Source organism: Diadema setosum, chromosome 9 (genome assembly GCF_964275005.1).
Source record: "Diadema setosum chromosome 9, eeDiaSeto1, whole genome shotgun sequence".
In the NCBI taxonomy this organism is placed as follows: Eukaryota; Metazoa; Echinodermata; class Echinoidea; order Diadematoida; family Diadematidae; genus Diadema; species Diadema setosum.
This window is the reverse complement of record NC_092693.1, coordinates 20,822,737-20,843,149: the sequence shown is the minus strand read 5'-3', so window position 1 is coordinate 20,843,149 and position 20,413 is coordinate 20,822,737. Positions and strand designations below refer to the sequence as shown.

General features: G+C 39.2%; 1 protein-coding gene across 1 annotated transcript in view; it reads left to right on the top strand.

Moving 5' to 3' along the window:
* Positions 1 to 20,413, top strand: part of LOC140232503 (N(6)-adenosine-methyltransferase catalytic subunit METTL3-like) — a 60,405-nt gene that overhangs the window by 20,738 nt on the left and 19,254 nt on the right. Inside the window, exons 11-12 of the mRNA XM_072312598.1 lie at positions 229 to 376; positions 3,103 to 3,281. Coding sequence (XP_072168699.1) covers positions 229 to 376; positions 3,103 to 3,281 — 327 coding nt within the window. The remainder of the gene's footprint in view (positions 1 to 228; positions 377 to 3,102; positions 3,282 to 20,413) is intronic.

The following is a 20,413-nucleotide window of genomic DNA, read 5'->3' as shown; positions in this document are numbered from 1 at the left end:
CAAAAAGGTTTTTTTGTTGTTGCAACATTTTCACAAAATGACTTCCTTGATGACATCAAATAGTGTAAAAATATTGTTTGGAATTACATTAAGGAGGTTTTTCGATATATACCAATTGAGATACGAGGTCTTGTCACCCCAGGGACAAGTATTATTTTGTATGAAGCAACAAACGGATCTAATTTTCCTAATTAACCACGATGGTTTGCGATGCTGCTGATCTTTCAGAGCCATGGAGCTGGGTCGGGAGTGCCTACAGCTTTGGGGATACAACCAGGTGGAGGAGCTCATCTGGGTGAAGACCAACCAGCTGCAGCGGCTAATCCGCACCGGCAGAACGGGTCACTGGCTGAACCATGGAAAGGAACACTGCCTGGTAGGGTCGCCTGTACCAACAAACAAACACAGACAAACAAACAAATAAATCAATAAATTTTGCTCTGTGGTTTGAATTTAAACTTAACCCTTATTCTGCTTTGTTCATTGATTAGTAAAGATGTCTTGAAAATCAAGAAATGGTTGTGTGCCAGAAAGAACAACACAAACATACACGATTTAAGAAAAAGTATGCCCGGAAGAACGACGCAAGGCATGTGGTTACTTACAGGTCTCCTGTGTGTGTGGGTCGCTCTTCCGGGCACACAACGAAATATCTATTTCTGTCACTGCCATACTCAGCAGCATTTTGTTTTGAAAAGATATAGTGGATGAGGTCTGTGGTTGACCATTGTCAGATGATTAGTGATGGAAATACAGAAACATTTTAAAGATAATAAAAAGTTTTGGTACCTCAAAAGTTTCCCTGAATTTCCGTGTTTCAGGTTAAAGTATCTATCATATAACTAACACTGTGAGACTTACTCGCCCCAAAGTGCTCTCATTTCTTAGTAATCATGCAATTAACTGCGACCAGTAGCCCCATACGCATAGCGACCAGCAGCCCCATACGCATAGCGTAATGGGGCTTCGCATTGTAGCATTCAGGATCATGACAGATTTAGTATCGCGGGTAAATATCAACTTAAAATTCACAAAATTCTTCAATTTGAAGACTTACCAATTAAGTTGAAGTCTTGAAAACAGGCTTCGGGCAACGTTTGGTTCTGCCAATAGTCCCTTTCTGTTCGAATTGATGACTGAATGTGACTCTGTCGAGAGGACCTTGGGAGAGCTACATACACTGATTACTACGACCAGCGCATACGCACACATCACATGCGAACAAATTTCAAATCCATGAACGGATAAGATGTTTGTCTGCGCATGCGCTGACCGTCAATTCAGTGTAGCTCTCCCAAGGTCCTCTCGACCGAGTCACATTCAGTCATCAATTCGAACAGAAAGGGACTATTGGCAAAACCAAACGTTGCCCAAAGCCTGTTTTCAATACTTCAACTTAACTGGTAAGTCTTCAAATTGAAGAAATTGTTGGATTTTAAGTTGATATTTACCCGCGATACTAAATCTGTCATGATCCTGTAAGCTACAATGCGAAGCCCCATTTAGCTATGCGTATGGGGCTGCTGGTCGCAGTTAGCTACACAGTATGCGTATGGGGCTGCACGCTGGTGGTTGCAGTTATCTCGCACAATACATGTACTACCTCGCGTACGGCGGCGGCTCTGGTACGAAACCATTATTGAATGATTACTAAGACATGAGAGCACTTTGGGGCGAGTAAGTCTCACAGTGTTAGTTATATGAAAGGTACTTTAACCTGAAACACAAACTAAGACAAGGAAATTCAGGGAAACTTTTGAGGTAATACCAAAACTTTATATTATCTTTAAAGGGATTTCACAATATTGAGCCAAATAGTGTCATGTTGAAATCTCAGGCTTGCTTTATAAATTGCATGTATGGCTTGCAGTCAGAACTTCCAGTATTCATTTCAAGATGTGAGTGACAGATGTATATGAATGAAGTGCTCTATCTAGCACTTTGGCAAAGATTTAGCGTTGACATAGATTGTTGGCAAATCATCTAAATGTCTGGCATCCCACGTCCATTTTGTTTTGTGTGAAATGCATTTTCATATTTGCCTTGAAAGAGGGTTTAATAGCAGGTCATAACAAACTTGCAGGAATTCTCATGGGAAAGTATGACCCGAGACCAAAGCCCCAGTGACATAATTGAATGCTAATTTGAATTTTTCTATCTTTTACCAGAACTGCATTGAGAAGTCATTGTTGTTTACTCTATGTATGTGTATTGGTTGACAATTAGAATGAAATTTTGTTTTAGGGCTGGTTCAAAATGACCCAATTACCACTTAATACTACTTCTAGTGCTTCTGCCACTACCACTACTTTTGCATTTGTTTGTAAATGATGCAATTTTTGTAAAAGTATCACTTGCAAACAACAAGAAATTTTATTTGAGAACACTTCATAAAGTTCGCATGTTCATTCACAATGGCAGCTAAACTCCTCGCAGTTTCAGTTCTTGATAAATTCTCAAAATTTGGTCGCTGGTGCTCCTGCACAACAACAACAACAACAAAAATCATGCTCAGTCTGACAGATGACCAATATGTGCAGTGAGTATACAAAACTGGTCATATGACAAATTTCATAAAGTTTCATCTGTGTGTGTGTTCAAACTTCACAAACTTTGAAAAGATTTGAGGGGGTTCAAGAAATATCTGTAATTTTAGTTGGAAGTTTCGCAAGAAGTTTCCAGGAAGTTAGCGTTCATGCTGGCAAAAATTCAAAAACTTAAACTTTAAGAACTTAAACTTCGGGAAGTTTTGCCAGTGTGACAGCAAATAGAGTGAATCTTGTGGCTCTCAGTACTGAAAAGTATATCCAAACAGGGCTCGACAGTAACTTTTTTCTCTTGGGCCCAGTCAGGCCTCTTAAATCTTTGAATTTGAAATTTTGATGGCCCGAAAAAGAAATGTAGGGCCCCGAAATAATAGGAAATACAAAATTGTATTTGGGATTTTAGCTGCCCAATTGTGCCAACAAAAGAAAGATTTGGTGGCACAACATCAATTTTTGGTGGCCCTGGGCCACCAGGCCACTGGGCCATCGTGAATGTCCAGCCCCGCTAAACTAACAAAAACAAAATTTGGTCACTGAACTCACCTTTTGCGAACAGTGTGGCATCAAGGGCAACCCCAAAAACTTCAACAAGGGCCTCGACTGTGACGTCATCGTGGCCGAGGTGCGTCAGACCAGCCACAAGCCGGACGAGATCTACGGACTCATCGAGAGACTGTCGCCTGGAACGAGGAAAATTGAGCTGTTCGGCAGGGCCCACAATATACAGCCTAACTGGTAAGTCAGGGTTTTACTCAGTGATGGGCTGCTTGTCTTTGTATGTTTGTTTGTATGTTTGTATATGTGTTTATTTTAATATGTGGGAGGTATCTAAGTGTTTTGTGCGTGTGTTATGATGAGTGTTTGTTTGTGTGCATGAGAGACATGTCAAAGTGTGTGCTTGTGTGCGTGCATGTGTGTGTGTGTGTGTGTATGTGTGTTGGTGCGGTGGTTTCACAGAATCCCCTTCTATAAACAAACTGAATGCTTTCATACTTGATGCAGTAGGGGGGATGTTTCAGAACGGAAACCAGTGTGACTGGCTAACAGATGCATTCGCCGATGATCAGTTATTAAGTAGTGTGTCAACGAACTGCGTCTTTTTCCATGAAAATTCCACTCAAATCTTTGCTATTTCAAACAGCTGGTGAGTGCAGTGTATTTATGAGATGTTAATTACCTCCGCCAAGGGAGGAGATTATGTTTTCATTTCCGTTTGTTTGTCCGTGTGCAAAATAACTCAAAAAGTTGAGAAGGGATTTAGATGAAACTTGCAGGAAAGGTTGAGAATGGCACAAGGAACAGATGATTAGATTTTGGTAGTGATCCAGAAACTTCTATGGATTTTATGAAGGATTTTCGATATTTTGGCAGGTAGGGTCAATGAACTTGGGAGTTCAAGCTGCGCATTTTTGAGGTTTTCATACGCCGCTGTACGCGGCGCTGCCGAGGGTTTATGACGTAACAAAAGGCTTCTATATTGGGAATTCAGGCAATTTTTAGCATGCATACGTGTGGATGGAAATCACTGATCACCCATACAAACTACAATCTTTGTCCATGGTTTAAACCATGGACAAATATTGTACCACCTTCGTGAATTTGGGCCATAATATCCATAGGGACAATGGCTAAGCATTCCCCCACAGCAGTGTCTATCACAGGCTTCTATCACAGGCTTCTATCGGTCTTCAGAGGAGAACCGTAAAAGTAAGAAATGTTCAAAAACTCCTCCGGACAGACAGACTTTTCTGTCTATGATTGTTAATGTTGTATAGGAAGAAAGCGTTAAGTCCGCTTGTTGAAAAGAACAATTGCAATCCATAACTGATTCCTTCCTCTCGGCCACCTCCACCAAATCATCCGTTGCACAGGAAATAACTTTGCTGATGTTTACAGTCCCAGTAGAGAATAGCTAACAGAAACATTATTATTACGTCCCTCAAGGGAGGAGGTTATGTTTTCATCGGTGTTGGTTTGTTTGTTGGTTGGTTGGTTGGTGTGCTTGACCATGTGCAAAATACTAGTAACTCAAAAAGTTGTGAACGGATTTTGATGAATCTTACAGGAAAGGTTGAGAATGACACAAGTAATGGAATTTTTATGGATTTTATGAAGGATTTTCGATATTTTGGCAGGTTGGGTCAACGAACTTGAGAGTTAAAGATGCATGTATTTGAGGTTTGCATGCGCGCACTAAAGTGCATGCTATAGTTTCTGCATGCATGTATGAGTGGAAGTCACTGATCTCTATGGAAGAACAAGATCAGTGGTGGAAAAACCTTGGTCTGTGCTCTCAGTGCTTTTCTAGTTATTATTATTATTATTAATATTATTATTATTATTATTATTATTATTATTATTATTACTACTACTACTACTACTACTACTACTACACGTATTGTTATTATTATTATCATTATGATTATTATTATTATTTTGTGAAATGAATCAGAAAAATAGCTGTATTCATATTTCCCAGACAATATGATAGCTTTCAGGAGAGGGTATTATTGACTAAAGTACTGGATGGGATGACAAAATGGTCATTGGGTGATTTCAAGTTCGATGCTAGTGCTAGCCCCCAAATAACAGCGTTAAATCGAGCTCCAACACCGACGGTCAGACTAACGAGGCGATACCGATCAGAATTATCGTTCACCAGTACTAGGTGTTGGAATCATAGCACCGCGAGCTCCGCGGGAATTGCGCAACGAAAAAAGTGATTGCGCGTGATCACAGTCAAATATTGAAAGATGTAGCCAAAATTGCTTAGTTTTAGACACATATTGAGGAAAACTGATTAAAATGCCACAAGTTTCATCCATTCCCCAAAATACAACTATCTTAATTTTTTAAATTCATGAAATTCTTCCATCGAGATGCTTCCATTGCAACTGATTGACAAATTGCCCTGCATCGACGTAAATAAGCACTGAATTGATCAGTGTTTTAGTAGTAGCCATGATAAAAAATCATGGGCGTACATAATTCTCGAGCGGGATTCGAACTCACGACCTCCTGATCACCGGACAAGCGTCATCTCCACTAGACCACCGAGCTTTCGCCCGACAGCAAGTGTTGGTTCAAATCCTTATAGCATGCAGCGGGTACTGCATAATTATTCAAATTCATGAAATTCCTCCGTCGAGATGCTTCCATTGCAACTGATTGACAAATTGCCCTGCATCGACGTAAGTAAGCACTGAATTGATCAGTGTTTTAGTAGTAGCCATGATAAAAAATCATGGGCGTACATACTCGAGCGGGATTCGAAACCCACGTCCTGTCCGGTGATTAGGAGGTCGTGGGTTCGAATCCCGCTCGAGTATGTACGCCCATGATTCCCTTGGAGTTTTGAGTGCATTGACATATGGAAAAAAGGGTACCCTGTATTTAAAAAAACAATAACAAAACAAAAAACAAAAAAACCAAAAAAAACCTACCGACCCTCTTGGGTTTTGACAATTAAGGGCAAACAAACAATTTTTTTTTTTTTGCCTAATGTAGAAGAAAAAGAACTCTTTCAGAAAATATGAAAAACTCTAGATTGACTTAGTTGACCCATTTAAACTTTTTTGAGTCCTCATGTAAAATAAAATGGTGTGACTTTTTGTTGGTTTTGTGATGCACAGTCACATTCATTTTTGGGGTGGGTTTCTTCTTTAAACCTTGTTTTTCTCAATCACTGCACACAACTCATTGAATCCTGGGCTGAGTGTCATAAGTATTGAATCCAGCATTCTAGTTACATAGTGAGCATAATCCATGTCACCCTGAGGCACATTTTCGCTATTGAAAAAGAAAAAAAAATCCCTTAATTTGTCTTCCAGCATAAGCTCACCTCCCTGATAAGATCCAACTTTAGGACCTTTTTGCATCCAACCTTGAAATGTCTTGTGTACGTAATGCATCTAAAAACAGAAACAATCATGAAAGCATTATTTGTTGATTTTCAAATTCATAAAAAGTGTAGCACTGCATCTGTGGGCATATTTCTGTCAGCATTTCAGAACAAATAAACCAAACAGGAAATATTGATAAATATCAAAATTTCATATGTTTCAAAAGCAAAGCAAAGCAAAGCAAAGCAAAAAAAAAAAAAAAAAAAAAATATATATATATATATATATATATATATATACTAGTGATACTGACACTCATACATAGATCTGAATAAGATGTTCGAGTGTGATTTAGAAGTGTAATACTAAAAGTTGTTTAACTTTATAAAAAGTTTTCTCTTGAACAAGAATTTATGGTATATTTCAAAATAATGAGGGGAAAGTTTGGTAAAATTATGGCACTACAGGATTTTAGCTCATGTGAGCTATTTATTGCAATCATTCTCTGTACACCGTCTAGCAACACTTGCCTTGACAGCTCTCTGAAATGTGTGCCATTATCAAGCACTAGGCAGCGAGGTACTCTCCCCTATTACCTCCGCCAAGAAAGGAGGAGGTTAAGTGATCATCGGCATTGTTTTGTCTGTTTGCAAAATAACTCAAAAAGTTGCGCACAGATTAAAATGAAACTTGCGTAAAAAGTTGATATTGACACAAGGAACACCTCATTCAATTTTGGTAGTGATCCGGGAATTTTTATCGATTTTTGAAGGATTTGTCATCTTTTGGCATATAAGGTCAACAAACTTTGGGTTCAAACTGTGCGTACTGGAGGTTTACATACTGTTATGTGCACTCAAGCGCGTCCTCTAAGGCACCGTGCAATGACGTAAACAAAATGCTTCTATTTATTGCATAGGGTGGATGGAAATGAGTTGCTGCTTGGCGGAGGTCTGTGCTCTCCGAGTGCTTTTCTAGTTCTGGATGAAAAAAAAAAAAACATCAACTACACATAAAAACAATGTATACTCACATTTTTGATGGCCCAAATTGGACCACCAAAACATATCATTTCATAACCTGTTTGAGGACAAGCTGATTTTGCTGTAATACGCATACAGTTGAACCTCTCGTATCCGGACAAGTCGGGACCGGGGCTCATCCGGATAAGGGATTTGGCCGGATACGGGAGACTCAATGCTTTATACATACATGTACATATACATACACATGTACTGATGTAGCCCATTGTAGTACCACATGTAGTAATGTGTATACTGCAACCTTTTCATTGTTACATTTGGAGATGTTTCGGGATGTTGAAATGTCTGAAGGTTAGCAATTTGGAAGGAAATTTGATGCAATGTATGTTAATCATATTGGAAGTAATATGTAATTCATGTGTGTTTGGGTAGGAGTTCTCAAGGAGTTGGGAATCCCCCTTTCTTCCCGTAATTATAAAAAAAATAAAAAATCACGGCGAGATTGCGTCCGGATAATAGAGAGATCCGGATAAAGGGAGGCCGGATAATAGAGGTTCAACTGTACTTCCTATTGACACCTGCCCGAGTGTACTCGTGACTAGTTTTCAACGGCTTAAAAAGTGGTGCCCCAACATCTATACTGCCAATGTTGAGCCTTATTATGTTATTGTAGAACATCTTTGAGCATTGTTTCCAGCTATATGTGCATGATGGAGACTACGATTCACTCTATATTGTATCACATTTTGCCAAAAAATACTTCTACCATTTTCATTTTAAATGCATTAAAACAATAACTAAATCTAGACCATCCATATAATCATGGAGATTTTACTCTCCCAGCCAAAGGTGGCTATTTCCTAACATATCCAGGACCAAAAAACAACCACTTGACTTGGTCTAAACAGTCACTGTAAAATTTGAAATTTTCATGGTGTGGAAATTTTCATGCATTTTGCATGACCAGGAACTACCGTGAGAATAAAAAGCATGCAAATGTTTTTTGTTCCACTGAATAATGATTTGATTTTGCAGATATTAACAATGGGCGAAATTCGTCTCACCCTGCCAAATGCTAAAATATCCACTTGTACAGTATCAATTGTTTGGCAGTGCAACACAATCTATTGGGTTGTGCATGATGGATGGCACTGTCTTGTTGGTTGTCACTGTTTTGTTGGTTGTCATGCTTTCGATTCGTGTAAACCCGACGCAAGCGGAGTGTCAATTTTCTTGTTTTTCTTTACCCCACAATGCATATTTCTAGGCTTATTCTGCTGTGGGTATATTTGTGTGGGTTTACTTCTTAACCCTTTGTGTGCTTTGCGTGCTGACTGCCGCAGAAAACCCCTTAACATTGTACACACTGTCCAAAGCCCATGGCACAGAAAGGGTTAACATGCAGCTCCGTGCCGTATTCAAGCCAGCTTCAACTGAGGGAGTTAAAAACCCGACAAACAATATGACAATGGTTTTTATCACAATGAGACAGAGAATAATCAGATTTTAGAATAAGGTGAATTTGTCAGTTTCATGTGCCTTCATTGAATATCATGAATATTGGTCACAAGCAGACACGAACAACAGTGTAACAGTCACGTGCAAAAGTGTACGTGCGAGTATTGTGATCACTATGAGCATTTCAAAGCAGACAAGAACATTCTGTGAAGCCATTGTTTCATCAAACTGGCAAAACAGTCTGTGACTAAATATTTTAGCATATTGTATAAAAGAAAAACAACAACCCAAAAACAAAAAAAAACACATCAAATCTTGAATATAATACCACGAGTACAAAGTCCTCTGCTGCCCTGGTCCAGCTCTAGGATTCTTTGCGCACTCTTGTGCTATCTTAGCCTTATTTTAGAACATTCAAAAACACTTGGAGAGCTGTAATAAGAGTGTGGGGGGAGGGAATCTTTTGCAAGGTTTTATTGAGTTTACAGACAAATTGGACACACATTTGCAAGTTTCTAATGTTCAGCATGTCATTTATTCTCTACTTGGCTCTTTATAGAACGTTGTGCAAAAGTTTTGGCATGTCACGGCAACACACCAAACTCTGTCACAATGCACCCTGTGTACAATAGCAAGCAAAATCTTCTTACCTGTCCCTTGCAAGTGGTGCCAATTGTTGTTGTTGTGTTTTTTGTTTTTTGGGATTTTTTTGGTAGTATTTTGTACTGTTTTTAGCCAAAAATACTACAGATTTCATGGAAAAGACTTTTTTTTTGTTCAAAATTATGTTCCTACACATGTCTATTCCAGGATAGGTAAAAGTGCTGTTTTTCCACCAAAAACATCCCTTTCCAATTGTCAGAACTGGCAATACTGGTTAGAAGAGATTGTCATTCTTGCCTTACTAAAAGGAAGGAAAATTGGAAACTGCCTACAGACAAAGATAATGTTCAACCTAATTTGGGTTGAATGGTGTGTGACTCCAAGAAATACAGAACACATAGTATCGTACTGTACCACTGAAAGAAGAAAAAAAAAAAGACCTACAAAAACCATCCCCCCCCCCCTTCCGGTTTAATCAGTAAATGGAAGAATGATCGCAGGATACAGGGATAATTATCCTCGTACCTAATAAACGCCACTCCCAAATTTAAAAGCATTTTATGATAAAAGAAGAACATTTTTCACCTGATATCTGTTCACATGTCCTGTTGTCTGCACAGTAAATGAGTGCTGCCAAAAGTATTGAAAGGGACCGCAAGCTGCTGCTCGCCAGGTTTATTTCACTTAGAAATGATGCATACATTGTACATAGGTAAACAGAAATGTTGTCTTTTGTCAAAGAAATTGATTACCATCTGCATGGAGTGCATAACTTATCTGTGGCAGGGAGCATGGGTACAAAGGAGATATTCTTGCTCTTTTTCCCTCTCTTATGCTTTCGTGGTGTTCTGAGGGCTCTGGATGAAGTATGCAGGGACATAATACAGTAGATTTAAAAGTGAGAACATTGAGTTTAAAAAATCATGTGAAAAATTTTTAAAAATTTAAACCATATATTATCAAACGTCATTTCAACTTTGATTTTTTTTTAAAACATGGTTTGGTCACCTGACTGTAATATTTCTTTCTTAGAACTCATCATCTCCTCTTGGTACATGACAACTTTTTATTTTTTGTTTTTTTTAAATCAAACACGCACATGACACAAGGATGCACTTTATACAGCATAAAAAAAAAGTTATATAGTTTGTATGATTTGTATGAAATTTTATTCTCATCAAAGTTATGTGATTTCTTCCCCCACTAGAAGCTGTAAAAGCAATTTTGAGCCGAGGTCTTTATAGAGTGAGAGAGAGAGAAAGAAAGTTTTAAAATAGAGACAAAGATATCTCAAAATCTTAAGAATTCAGGACAACTTTGCAATACAGACTTGCAAATAGAAATGAGCTGTTTAGACCTACTTCTAGACTGACACTAGATTGATGTTTCTAGAATAAGCCATTGTGAAGTTCACTTTGCACACGGGCAGAAAAATGGGGTCATTTGCCATGTAAGACAAGTTGGTTTTTAAATTCAAATTTTTAAAAACCAAATTTTTAAAAGTCAAATTTTTAAATTTGAGATTCTGATAAGCATATAGGATGTAATGATCATTCACATGATCCTTTTAGACAGTGCATACCAGCGCATATACCTTTAATACAGCAGCAAAGTCTTCATCACAGCCTAGTATTTGGTAAAAATGATAAAACAAGTTTGCTCAAGGCATTCAATGCATTCAGTGCAAAGCTATGAAGTGGTTGCTTTCTCGAATGTTAATTGACAGGCTTTTCTGGTCACGCAATCTTCACAAGTTCATTCTTTGCTTTATTAACATGGACTCCATAAACTGTAACATGTGGCATTATGTGGCCTTGAAAACAAATGAAGTGCCTCACCAACTGAGAAAAGGGAAAAGTCATTTTCCGACTTGTGCACATGAGCTAATAGACAAGACTCTTGTCCTTTTTTTTGTGTGTGTCCTATCCTATGTTGCCCTCTCGTGTTTAATAACCGCATATGCCTATCGCACCGCGCGGCGTACAAATCGTTGACACCCCACAAATCGCGATACCCACAAATTGCTGCCCCACGCCTCTCTGCGATCTATGAGCCCTTTCTGATATTGAGCTACAGAGGGCGGTTTACTGTTAATAATGATTGGGGGGGAAATACCGCCCGGGCAGCGGGCTAATGAGCTAATTATAATTGCTTTGTTATGTGGTTTATAATGCTGTCTGTAAGGATGCCAATGAATCTAGTGTAATTAATTAGATGTTACAGGTGATAGATTCTTCACTGTTGGCAACCCCTGTAGTTTGAATTTATTGACATTATGGCCCGAATTCACGAAGGTGGTACAAATGAAACCATGGTTTAAACCATGGACAAAAACCATGAAGCGCCAAGTGTCGCATGGAATATTTTGTTACGAAATCAGTCATTTCATCGATGAAATAATTATTTTGTGACGAAATGACAACATTTTGTAACTAAATGAACATTTCGTCCACAAAATGATAATTTCATTAACGAAACAGTCATTTTGTCGACAAAATCACCAATTTCGTAACGAAATATTCCTTGCGACACTTGGCGCTCCATGGTTTTTGTCCATGGTTCAAACCATGGTTTCATTTGTACCGCCTTCGTGAATTCGGCCTATGTGTTTCTATTGTGAACATGACGTGATCCCATGTAGTAGTTGGAATGTATTGGAAGTTTTTTTCCTGCTGCTAATACGTGTTGAGATGTGTCAAGAGGGATTATTGAGAAAGGCAATAATGTGTCTCCAGTGGAGAGGTGATGTATTTTCAGCCTCGTAAAGTGGTAGGCGGTCCTGTCGGTCCCTACAGTTCTTCCAGGTATCCCACTACCTTTGAACAATGGCTGTGACCTCCATGAGCTCATATTATTTATAAGGGGACTGACCTTGTCATCCAGACACATTCATCTGTATGTATGTTCAGGTCCCCACTCCGAAACTTAAAAGACTTCTATGGACTGTCGTGATCTTAGTTATTAACAAGTAATAATCTCACCAAAGACCATAATCAAACTGCCGATAAGCCTTCAATATCTTCAGCTCACTAGAGCCACAGAGCCGAGGGCTTAAGTGAGCTGTTGTGATTATTATGTCAAGATGGTCTGGGAGATGACTGCTGGTCAAAAGGGTTTGACCCCTCAGAGTTGCTGGGCCACCTTCTTCATTACAAAACGCGCATCAGCTGGCCCCCTGCAATGAGGACGGGTTCTTCCCCCAGGTACCCCCCCCCCCTCCTTTGTTGTGTATGAGCAGACTTCAGTTACACATCAAATCATGCATCATACTGTATGATAGTCAAAATTATGAAATTGTGTTTGATATTTGTATGCAGCATGTCAAATACTGGTCAGTTCAGAAATTATAGAATGTGATTGAAACAAGTACAATGCTTTAGAATTAGGCCTACATAGTTTGCACATGTATGATATGTAATTTATGTATTTAGTCTATCATACAGTATGATGCATGACTTGATGTGTAATTGCCAGGGTCAATGGCAACTACATCTTAAGCATGAACTAACTAACAGGTATATGGTATGTGACACCCTTAGAGTTGATTTTATTCTTTCTTTTCTTTTTTTTTTGGGGGGGGGGGAGGGGTAGACAAAGTATCACAGATATACAAGGAGTTGACAAAAGTGCTGATAGAAAGAGAACACAAGAACACATGTAAATGCTCTCAGCATGCATGCTGAGGCTAGCACTTCATTCAGCTGGTAATTGGATGTTTCAACTTTGTGTGTGTTATGTTAATGGTTAATGGCAATCATATGCTGTATTTGCAGTATGTGATGGGACTGCCGGGCTGGGGACTGAAGATGAAGTATCTCCAGAAATGAGGACTGACAGAAGTGCTGATATAAAGAGAACACAAAATCAAGTTAACACTCTCAGCCTCTCCGCATGGAAGACCAGCAATGTCATGTTGGCATTGCTGAATATGGGCTGTCCAGCCGTTGTTGTTGTTGTTGTTTTTATGCCTCCGCCACGAAGTGGTGCCGGAGGCATTATGTTTTCGGGTTGTCCGTCCGTCCGTCCGTCCTTCCGTCCGTCCATAATGAATTTTGTGGACAAGGTAACTATCAAAACCTGTTGAGGTATCCTAATGAAACTTGGCATGTATGTGTATTAGGGGGTGAAGTTGTGCCTATCAACTTTTGGGTGCACATGCTCAAGGTCAAAGGTCAAAAGGTCAAGGTCAAATACATAAAATTTCACTATTTCCACCATATCTATTGAATGCCTGAAGATATTTTCTTGAAACTTAGTGTATACATGTTTTACCCAATTAAGATTCTCTGGTGAAAGTTTGGGTCATGAGGTCAAAGGTCAAAAGGTCAGGGTCAAATACATAAAATTTCACTATTTCCACCATATCTATTGAATGCCTGAAGAGATTTTCTTGAAACTTAGTGTATACATGTATTACCCAATTAAGATTCTCTGGTGACAGTTTGGGTCATGAGGTCAAAGGTCAAAGGTCAAAAGGTCAAGTAAAAATATTAAAACTTCTTTTTTTTTCTCCGTACCTTGTTCAAGGTATCTTCATGGAACATAGTATATACATGTACTGACTGGAAGTGATTATCTAGAGAATGTAGGGTTCATGGGGTCAAAGGTCAGGGGTCAAAGGTCAAGTGCAAGACTTCAAAATGTTACTATTACCCTCATATTTATGCAATGCCAGCAGGGTTATTTTTTTACACTTGGTGTATGCGTGTGTAACCTAATAGAAATTCTCTGGAAATTTTTTTTTTTCTCTTTTTGCCTCAAAGGTCAAAAGGTCAAAGATCAAGTGAAAGTGCTGAACTAACTTTTTCCTCCATATCTCGGAAGTGGCTCAAGTTACCTTGAAACTTAGTACATATTATGCATGTTCTACCTGAAAGTAATTATCTTATGAATTTTAGGGTCAAGGGCCAGATGAAAATGGTAACAATTTACTATTCAATTCAGAAATTGCACTTTTTCTCCACACCTGTACCTTGAAAATTACTCAATGCCTAAATGTATGAATGGGTCAAAGTCAAGTTAAAGTCCTTAAATCCCTAGAGATACATGCTCTCCTATTCATCCAATTAAACCTACGTCAAGGAAGGTGAACATTCAACACATTTGTGACAAACTTGTCATTCCAATATTTTGCCAATTTTGTGAAAATGTAATCACACAGTGTTCACATGTACTATCTAGACCAATTGGGAAAATCATGCATTATGGCGGAGGCATACCAGTCGCCAAAGCGACATTTCTAGTCTCTCAAATGCTTCATTGTGATGTATCTTCGTGGAACTTGGTACATATGCATGTACTGTCTGGCAGGGATTACCTAGGGAATTTAGGGGTCATGGGTCAATAGTCAGGGGTCAAAGGTCAAAGTCAACTCCTCAAAATTTTACTATTTCCCTCATATACTAGTATATGCAATGCTTGCATTATTAGTTTTAAAACTTAATACATGCATTACCTAATGGAGATTCTCCAGGAAATTTCCAGCCAGAAGGTCAAAGGTTAAGGGTCAAAGGCCAGGTTTCAATGCCCCCCCCCAAAAAAAAAAAAACAACCTATTTTGTACCGTCATCACACTCTTTCTTCGTACCTTGGAAATTACTCATTGCATAAACTTTCCCAAAATTCCCCAAATATATGTACCTGCACTCTTAGAAAATTATAGCAAACCGAGTTCAAGACATTTCTGACAAACCTGTCAGTTCAATATTTTGCCAGTTATGTGAAACTGCCATGGATCACAGATTGTGAAGACATTGTACTATACGCCTATTGGGAGAATCATGCATTATGGCAGAGGCATCAGTCGCCATAGCGACATTTCTAGTTTGTTATGAAATCAATCAGTCAATCAATCAGCCTACATGCTATATTTAAAGAGAGCTAGCATTTTTAAGGCCCCCATCTCACTAGGAAGGCGACCATGGCGATCTGTGACGATTTAACAAATCGTGGCACGATCGCCGTCCGTCTCCATTTTTGGCCTCCAAGGCGATTACACTACGGTTTCTCTACGCTCAATCTGCGCTGTAGGCGATATTGCCACGATAATGCTACGACGCTGCCACGTTTTTGCCGCTTTTCCAAGCCAACGAGACGTGCTGCTTCTGCAATCAAAGCGATCGTATTGTGATATTCGTACGCTTATCAAGACCTCGCTACAACAGTGATACGATCGGAGCGACAGTGATATGTTTACGCCGGGCTCATGCTACGATCTCAAGCGATCGGGGTAAAAAATGGGTTTCATTATTGAATTTCTTTCTAAGGCAGATGTAAGTGTCAAACCAACATGGATATGTGCAGAATATAGTTTTACTCTTACATCTTAGCATTCTAGAACACACCAATGAGAACCTAATGTGAAATTCCACTGTTAGTCAAGTCCTCCATTCAGTTATAAGGGTAAAATGTGTGTATAATATTAAAGAACCGGCTTACGAGCAAATTGTATCCTACAGCGAGACAATTTTATGAAGATATGTTTTTGAAAAAATTTCAACTTAATTTTCTTTCATTTGACTTGCAATGGTATATGACAAACAAACAATTAAGTAAACAGAGTAGATTCGTACTGAGTGTACATGGAAAAATGAATTTTGTACGCTTTTCTCCATGTCCTTCCTGGTCTGTTCATCACTTTCTTTCATTCATGGTTGGTTCGTGCTGTAAAAGTGGTAATTTTCATGGGCGATGGGGGCCGCTTTCGATGCGCTTGAGTTACGCCTAACGCGTTGCTACCCTGTCAGAGTTACGAATGTGGCACTTTTAATGCGCTCATGAGGCGATTGTGATACGCTCTAAAACCACAGCGACCTTGCTATGGAAGTTTGGACATGTTCAAAACTTCCGTAGCGAGGTTGCTGACCATGTCGATGGTGACGACCCTCCGCGCTTCTGAACCGCTCAAGATACGATGGAGAAGATTTAAAGTGATGAAACCACGATCCGCCGCGCTTTGTCGATTTCTGATGATCGTAGCGGAATCGCCGTCTAGTGAGATGGGGGTATAAGCTAATGATTTGATGTTTCAACTTGGTGTGTACTGGCCGGGGTCAGTGGCAGTGTTTGCAGTACGTGACACTATATATAAGTTGAGTTTCGTTTGTGTGGGGCTGAGAACTAAAGATAAGGTACAGTGTATCTCCAGAAATAAGAAGTATAGATATGCAGATATTTGTGCAAATGAGGTTACATGCACTACTGAGTGTGAGAATGGATGGATATCATTTCTAAAACCATTTCTTGTGGTACATGTTATGCAGTTGATTCTGATTTGGAATGTATACGAGTCAGATGAATAAAATATTGGTATGAATGCTGTAATCCTTGCCTATTTCAAATATACAGAAAGGGTGGTTTTTATAAATCTGCCAAATAATGCAAAAAGTTATTATTTTGAGGTTTTTAAAAACAATCTAATTTAAGGATGGAGACAATAAAGAGGATATCGAGCATGAGAAAAAGAAGCACTCCAAGCTACAATGCATCTCTGACCTTCTTTTGTCGACATAAACTTTATTACAGGTATGTTTAATACTCTGTTGATGAAAAGATTTACTTAAATATGTTATACGACTGGTCTTCAGTGCTTTTGTGGTTGGTCTGAAATTGAAGTCTACTCACAACAAAGGATTTATTTCAGCATTTTCTGAAAAACTATTTGTGTCTCATAAGGTGTATACATAGTAAAGGATTTAAGCAGGCTGTGTGGCCAGTAAAACATGATACAACTTCACACAAATTTCGAAATCTCTTCAGTGTTCCTGCTTGAAGATCCATTGATAGTATCCATGTAAAACATTCAAAAGGTATGGACATCTTTAATTAGGTCTGACATTTATTATGTGCGAGGTAGCGTGGCTGTAGAAACGTAAGTGACATGTTGTGTGTACCGGTGTGTACATGGAGTCACGTGTGAACATAATTATGTGTGCATGTGTGTGTGTGTATTCTATTGTGCCTGGTCAATTTGTGCCTGCAAACTACTCTGGGACCCTTTTAGGGGGGTCCCTGGGGATGAACCCACCCTCAGAGGTCAGGCTAACATGCATTTTGTTAACTCATTATGTACCACGATTGTACGTCCAACTCAGTTGACACCATGCCAACTTTGAATATTCTGCTCAAACCCACAAACCGACCCAAACCGATCGATAAATCGCCAAATGCCACAGTGCAATGAAATCTTTTCGTACGCTTCCGTTTGTCTCACATATAGCTTGCATTTTATGTAGTGGTTGACTATCAAGCGGTGTTCCCTAATGGATTTGCGTGCAAATTCTAAGTTTCTGTTACTGTTATGTGTGCAAAAGTCCTGCCTTTACAGTAACGTAGCTACTGGTCATTTGAAAGAAAAAACAATCATCAATTTGTCATATGATTTAAATGAAGGCAAAGTTCACTACATGTCGAACTTAACAGAAATCTATAGAGGTTACATAGATTTGAAAAACAGAATGTTTTCTCAAAGAAAGGCTACGTTGCTGTCTCAAAATAATGTGGTGCACAGGAGGTTTCCACCATGGCACATAAATAGTTAATGAGGAGGATGGCCCCAGCCCAGTAACGCTGAGGGATCAAACCTTTTGGGCTTGGTGGGGTACATTGACCTGCAGCTAGCTCCTGGCCTAAGAAGGATTATTGAGAAAGGCAATAATGTGTCTCCAGTGGAGAGGTGATGTATTTTCAGCCTCGTAAAGTGGTAGGCGGTCCTATCGGTCCCTACAGTTCTTCCAGGTATCACTACCTTTGAACAATGGCTACGACCTCCTTTAGCTCACATTATATCATAAGGGACTGACCTTGTCATCCACACATTCATTTTTATTGTCGAGCCCACCGGAGGTGCGGGGAGACTAAGGGATCGCCTGTGGCGTCTGTCCGTCCATTGTCTGTCCGTCCGTCGTCCGTCCGTCCATCCATCCGTAACGCTATAAAAACTTGAATAACTCTCTACTTAGGACTTCATTTTCAATCAAACTTGGAGGGAAGAGTGGTTATCCAAATTTACACATTTTACCAAATATGAAGGTCACCTCAAGGTCAAAGGTCACAGGCAGGGGTCAATGAACTTTAGGGCCCAATGTTGAGTTTTTACGGCACGTTTCGATTATGGCTCACAACTTTTGATGTATATGTCCATTTGTGACCAAACTTGGATGGTAGATGTCCCTTGGGGATTTGAAGGTCACCACAAGGTCAAAGGTCACAGACAGGGGTCAACAAACTTTTAGGGCCCAATGTTAAATTTTATGGCGCGTTTCGATTATGGCTCATAATTTTGATCCATGTGTCCGTTTGTGACCAAACTTGGATGGTAAATGTCCCTTGGGGAGATGAAGGTCACCACAAGGTCAAAGGTCATAGGTGGGGTCAATGAACTTCTGGAAGTTAGAAAAACATTAATTTCTTCTATGCGAATGGGCGAGACACATTTTGGCACTTGCCTTGTGTATGTTCAGGTCCTGCCCACTCAACTGAAAAACTTCCATAGACTGTTGTGATCATTATAATTTTTTTTTTTTTTTCAACTGAAAAACTTCCATAGACTGTTGTGATCATTATTTTTTTTTTCTTTTTTTCTTTCTTCATTCCTTCACCTGTATGTGAAACATTATGGTGTTATATTGTGTAAATTCCTCGTGAAGTCAGTCAGCCTTTCTCCATGGATTGAATCACCCATGACCGTGTTTGCACTGTGTCCACATATCTGTTTATGCTACATTGTGACACCCAAGTGTAATATACACATGTGGTGACTGGGTACGTCACACATACCAGTGGAAGGCTTCATCAACTCAGTACGAAATTTCATTGGTGCTAATGGTAGATTGGATATCGTTTCTACTGATTACAAGAGATAACCGGTATTTTAAAAAATATTCAACATAATGTTATTAATAGGATAGTAGGATAAAAAACTATTTTAAAATATTCAATCAGTACCACGTTGTAACCGTGTGTGTGTTGGCAAATGGTTTGCCCACTTTTCATGGGCATAAACCCGGCGCTAATACATACATTAACGTAAAGCATTTATTAACATTATGATAATGGGCTTGCCCATGAAGACGGGCAAAGCAGCTGCACACAGAGTTTGCCCACGGGAAATAAGTATATACTCTTTTCTTTCCCCTTCCTGCTAGAACATCACTTACAAACGTGTGCTCAAATTAGACTTCAAACTACGCTCATATGCTAAGAAGAAGCTCATTGGATTACCTGTGTTGTTGTTCTGTCAAACTGAACGAGCGTCTCTCAATATTGCAAGTTATGAAGTCTCCAGTTTTTTTTTCTTTTCATTTTATTAACTCACGTCGAGATTAATTTCCTTTTCTGATGTGTACTTACAAGAGATAACCGGTATTCAATATTTGTAATATGATCCTATCATCAGGATAGTAGGATATCTTAAAACATTCAATCAGTATCATATTACGTTGTAACTGGTGTGTGTTTTGGCACAGATTTTTGCCTACTTTTCATGATCAAAGTCAGCGCTTATACATTCACAACAAAAAGCAATTACCTGCATATAATAAAGAGTTTGCCAATGAAAACGGGCAAGGCAGCTGCACACAGAGTTTGCCCACGGAAAACAAGTATTTAACTCCTTTTTTCTTTTCCTGTTTGGATATCATTTTCAGGTGTGTGCTTAGACTCGAGTTCAAACTACGCTCTGACCGAGCCGCTCTGAATATCGCAAGTTATTTCCCCATACTCAATTAAGTTCTTTTCTTTTTTTCATACCTTCACCTGTATGTGAAACATTATGGTGTTATACTGTGTAAATTCCTCGTGATGTCAGTCAGCCTTTCTCCATGGATTGAATTGCCCATGACCGTGTTTGCACTGTGTACACAAAGCTATTTATGCTCCATTGTGACACCAAAGTGTAACACACATGTGGTGAATGGGTACGTCACACATACCAGTGGAAGGCTTCATCAACTCAGTACGAAATTTCATGGATGCTATTGGT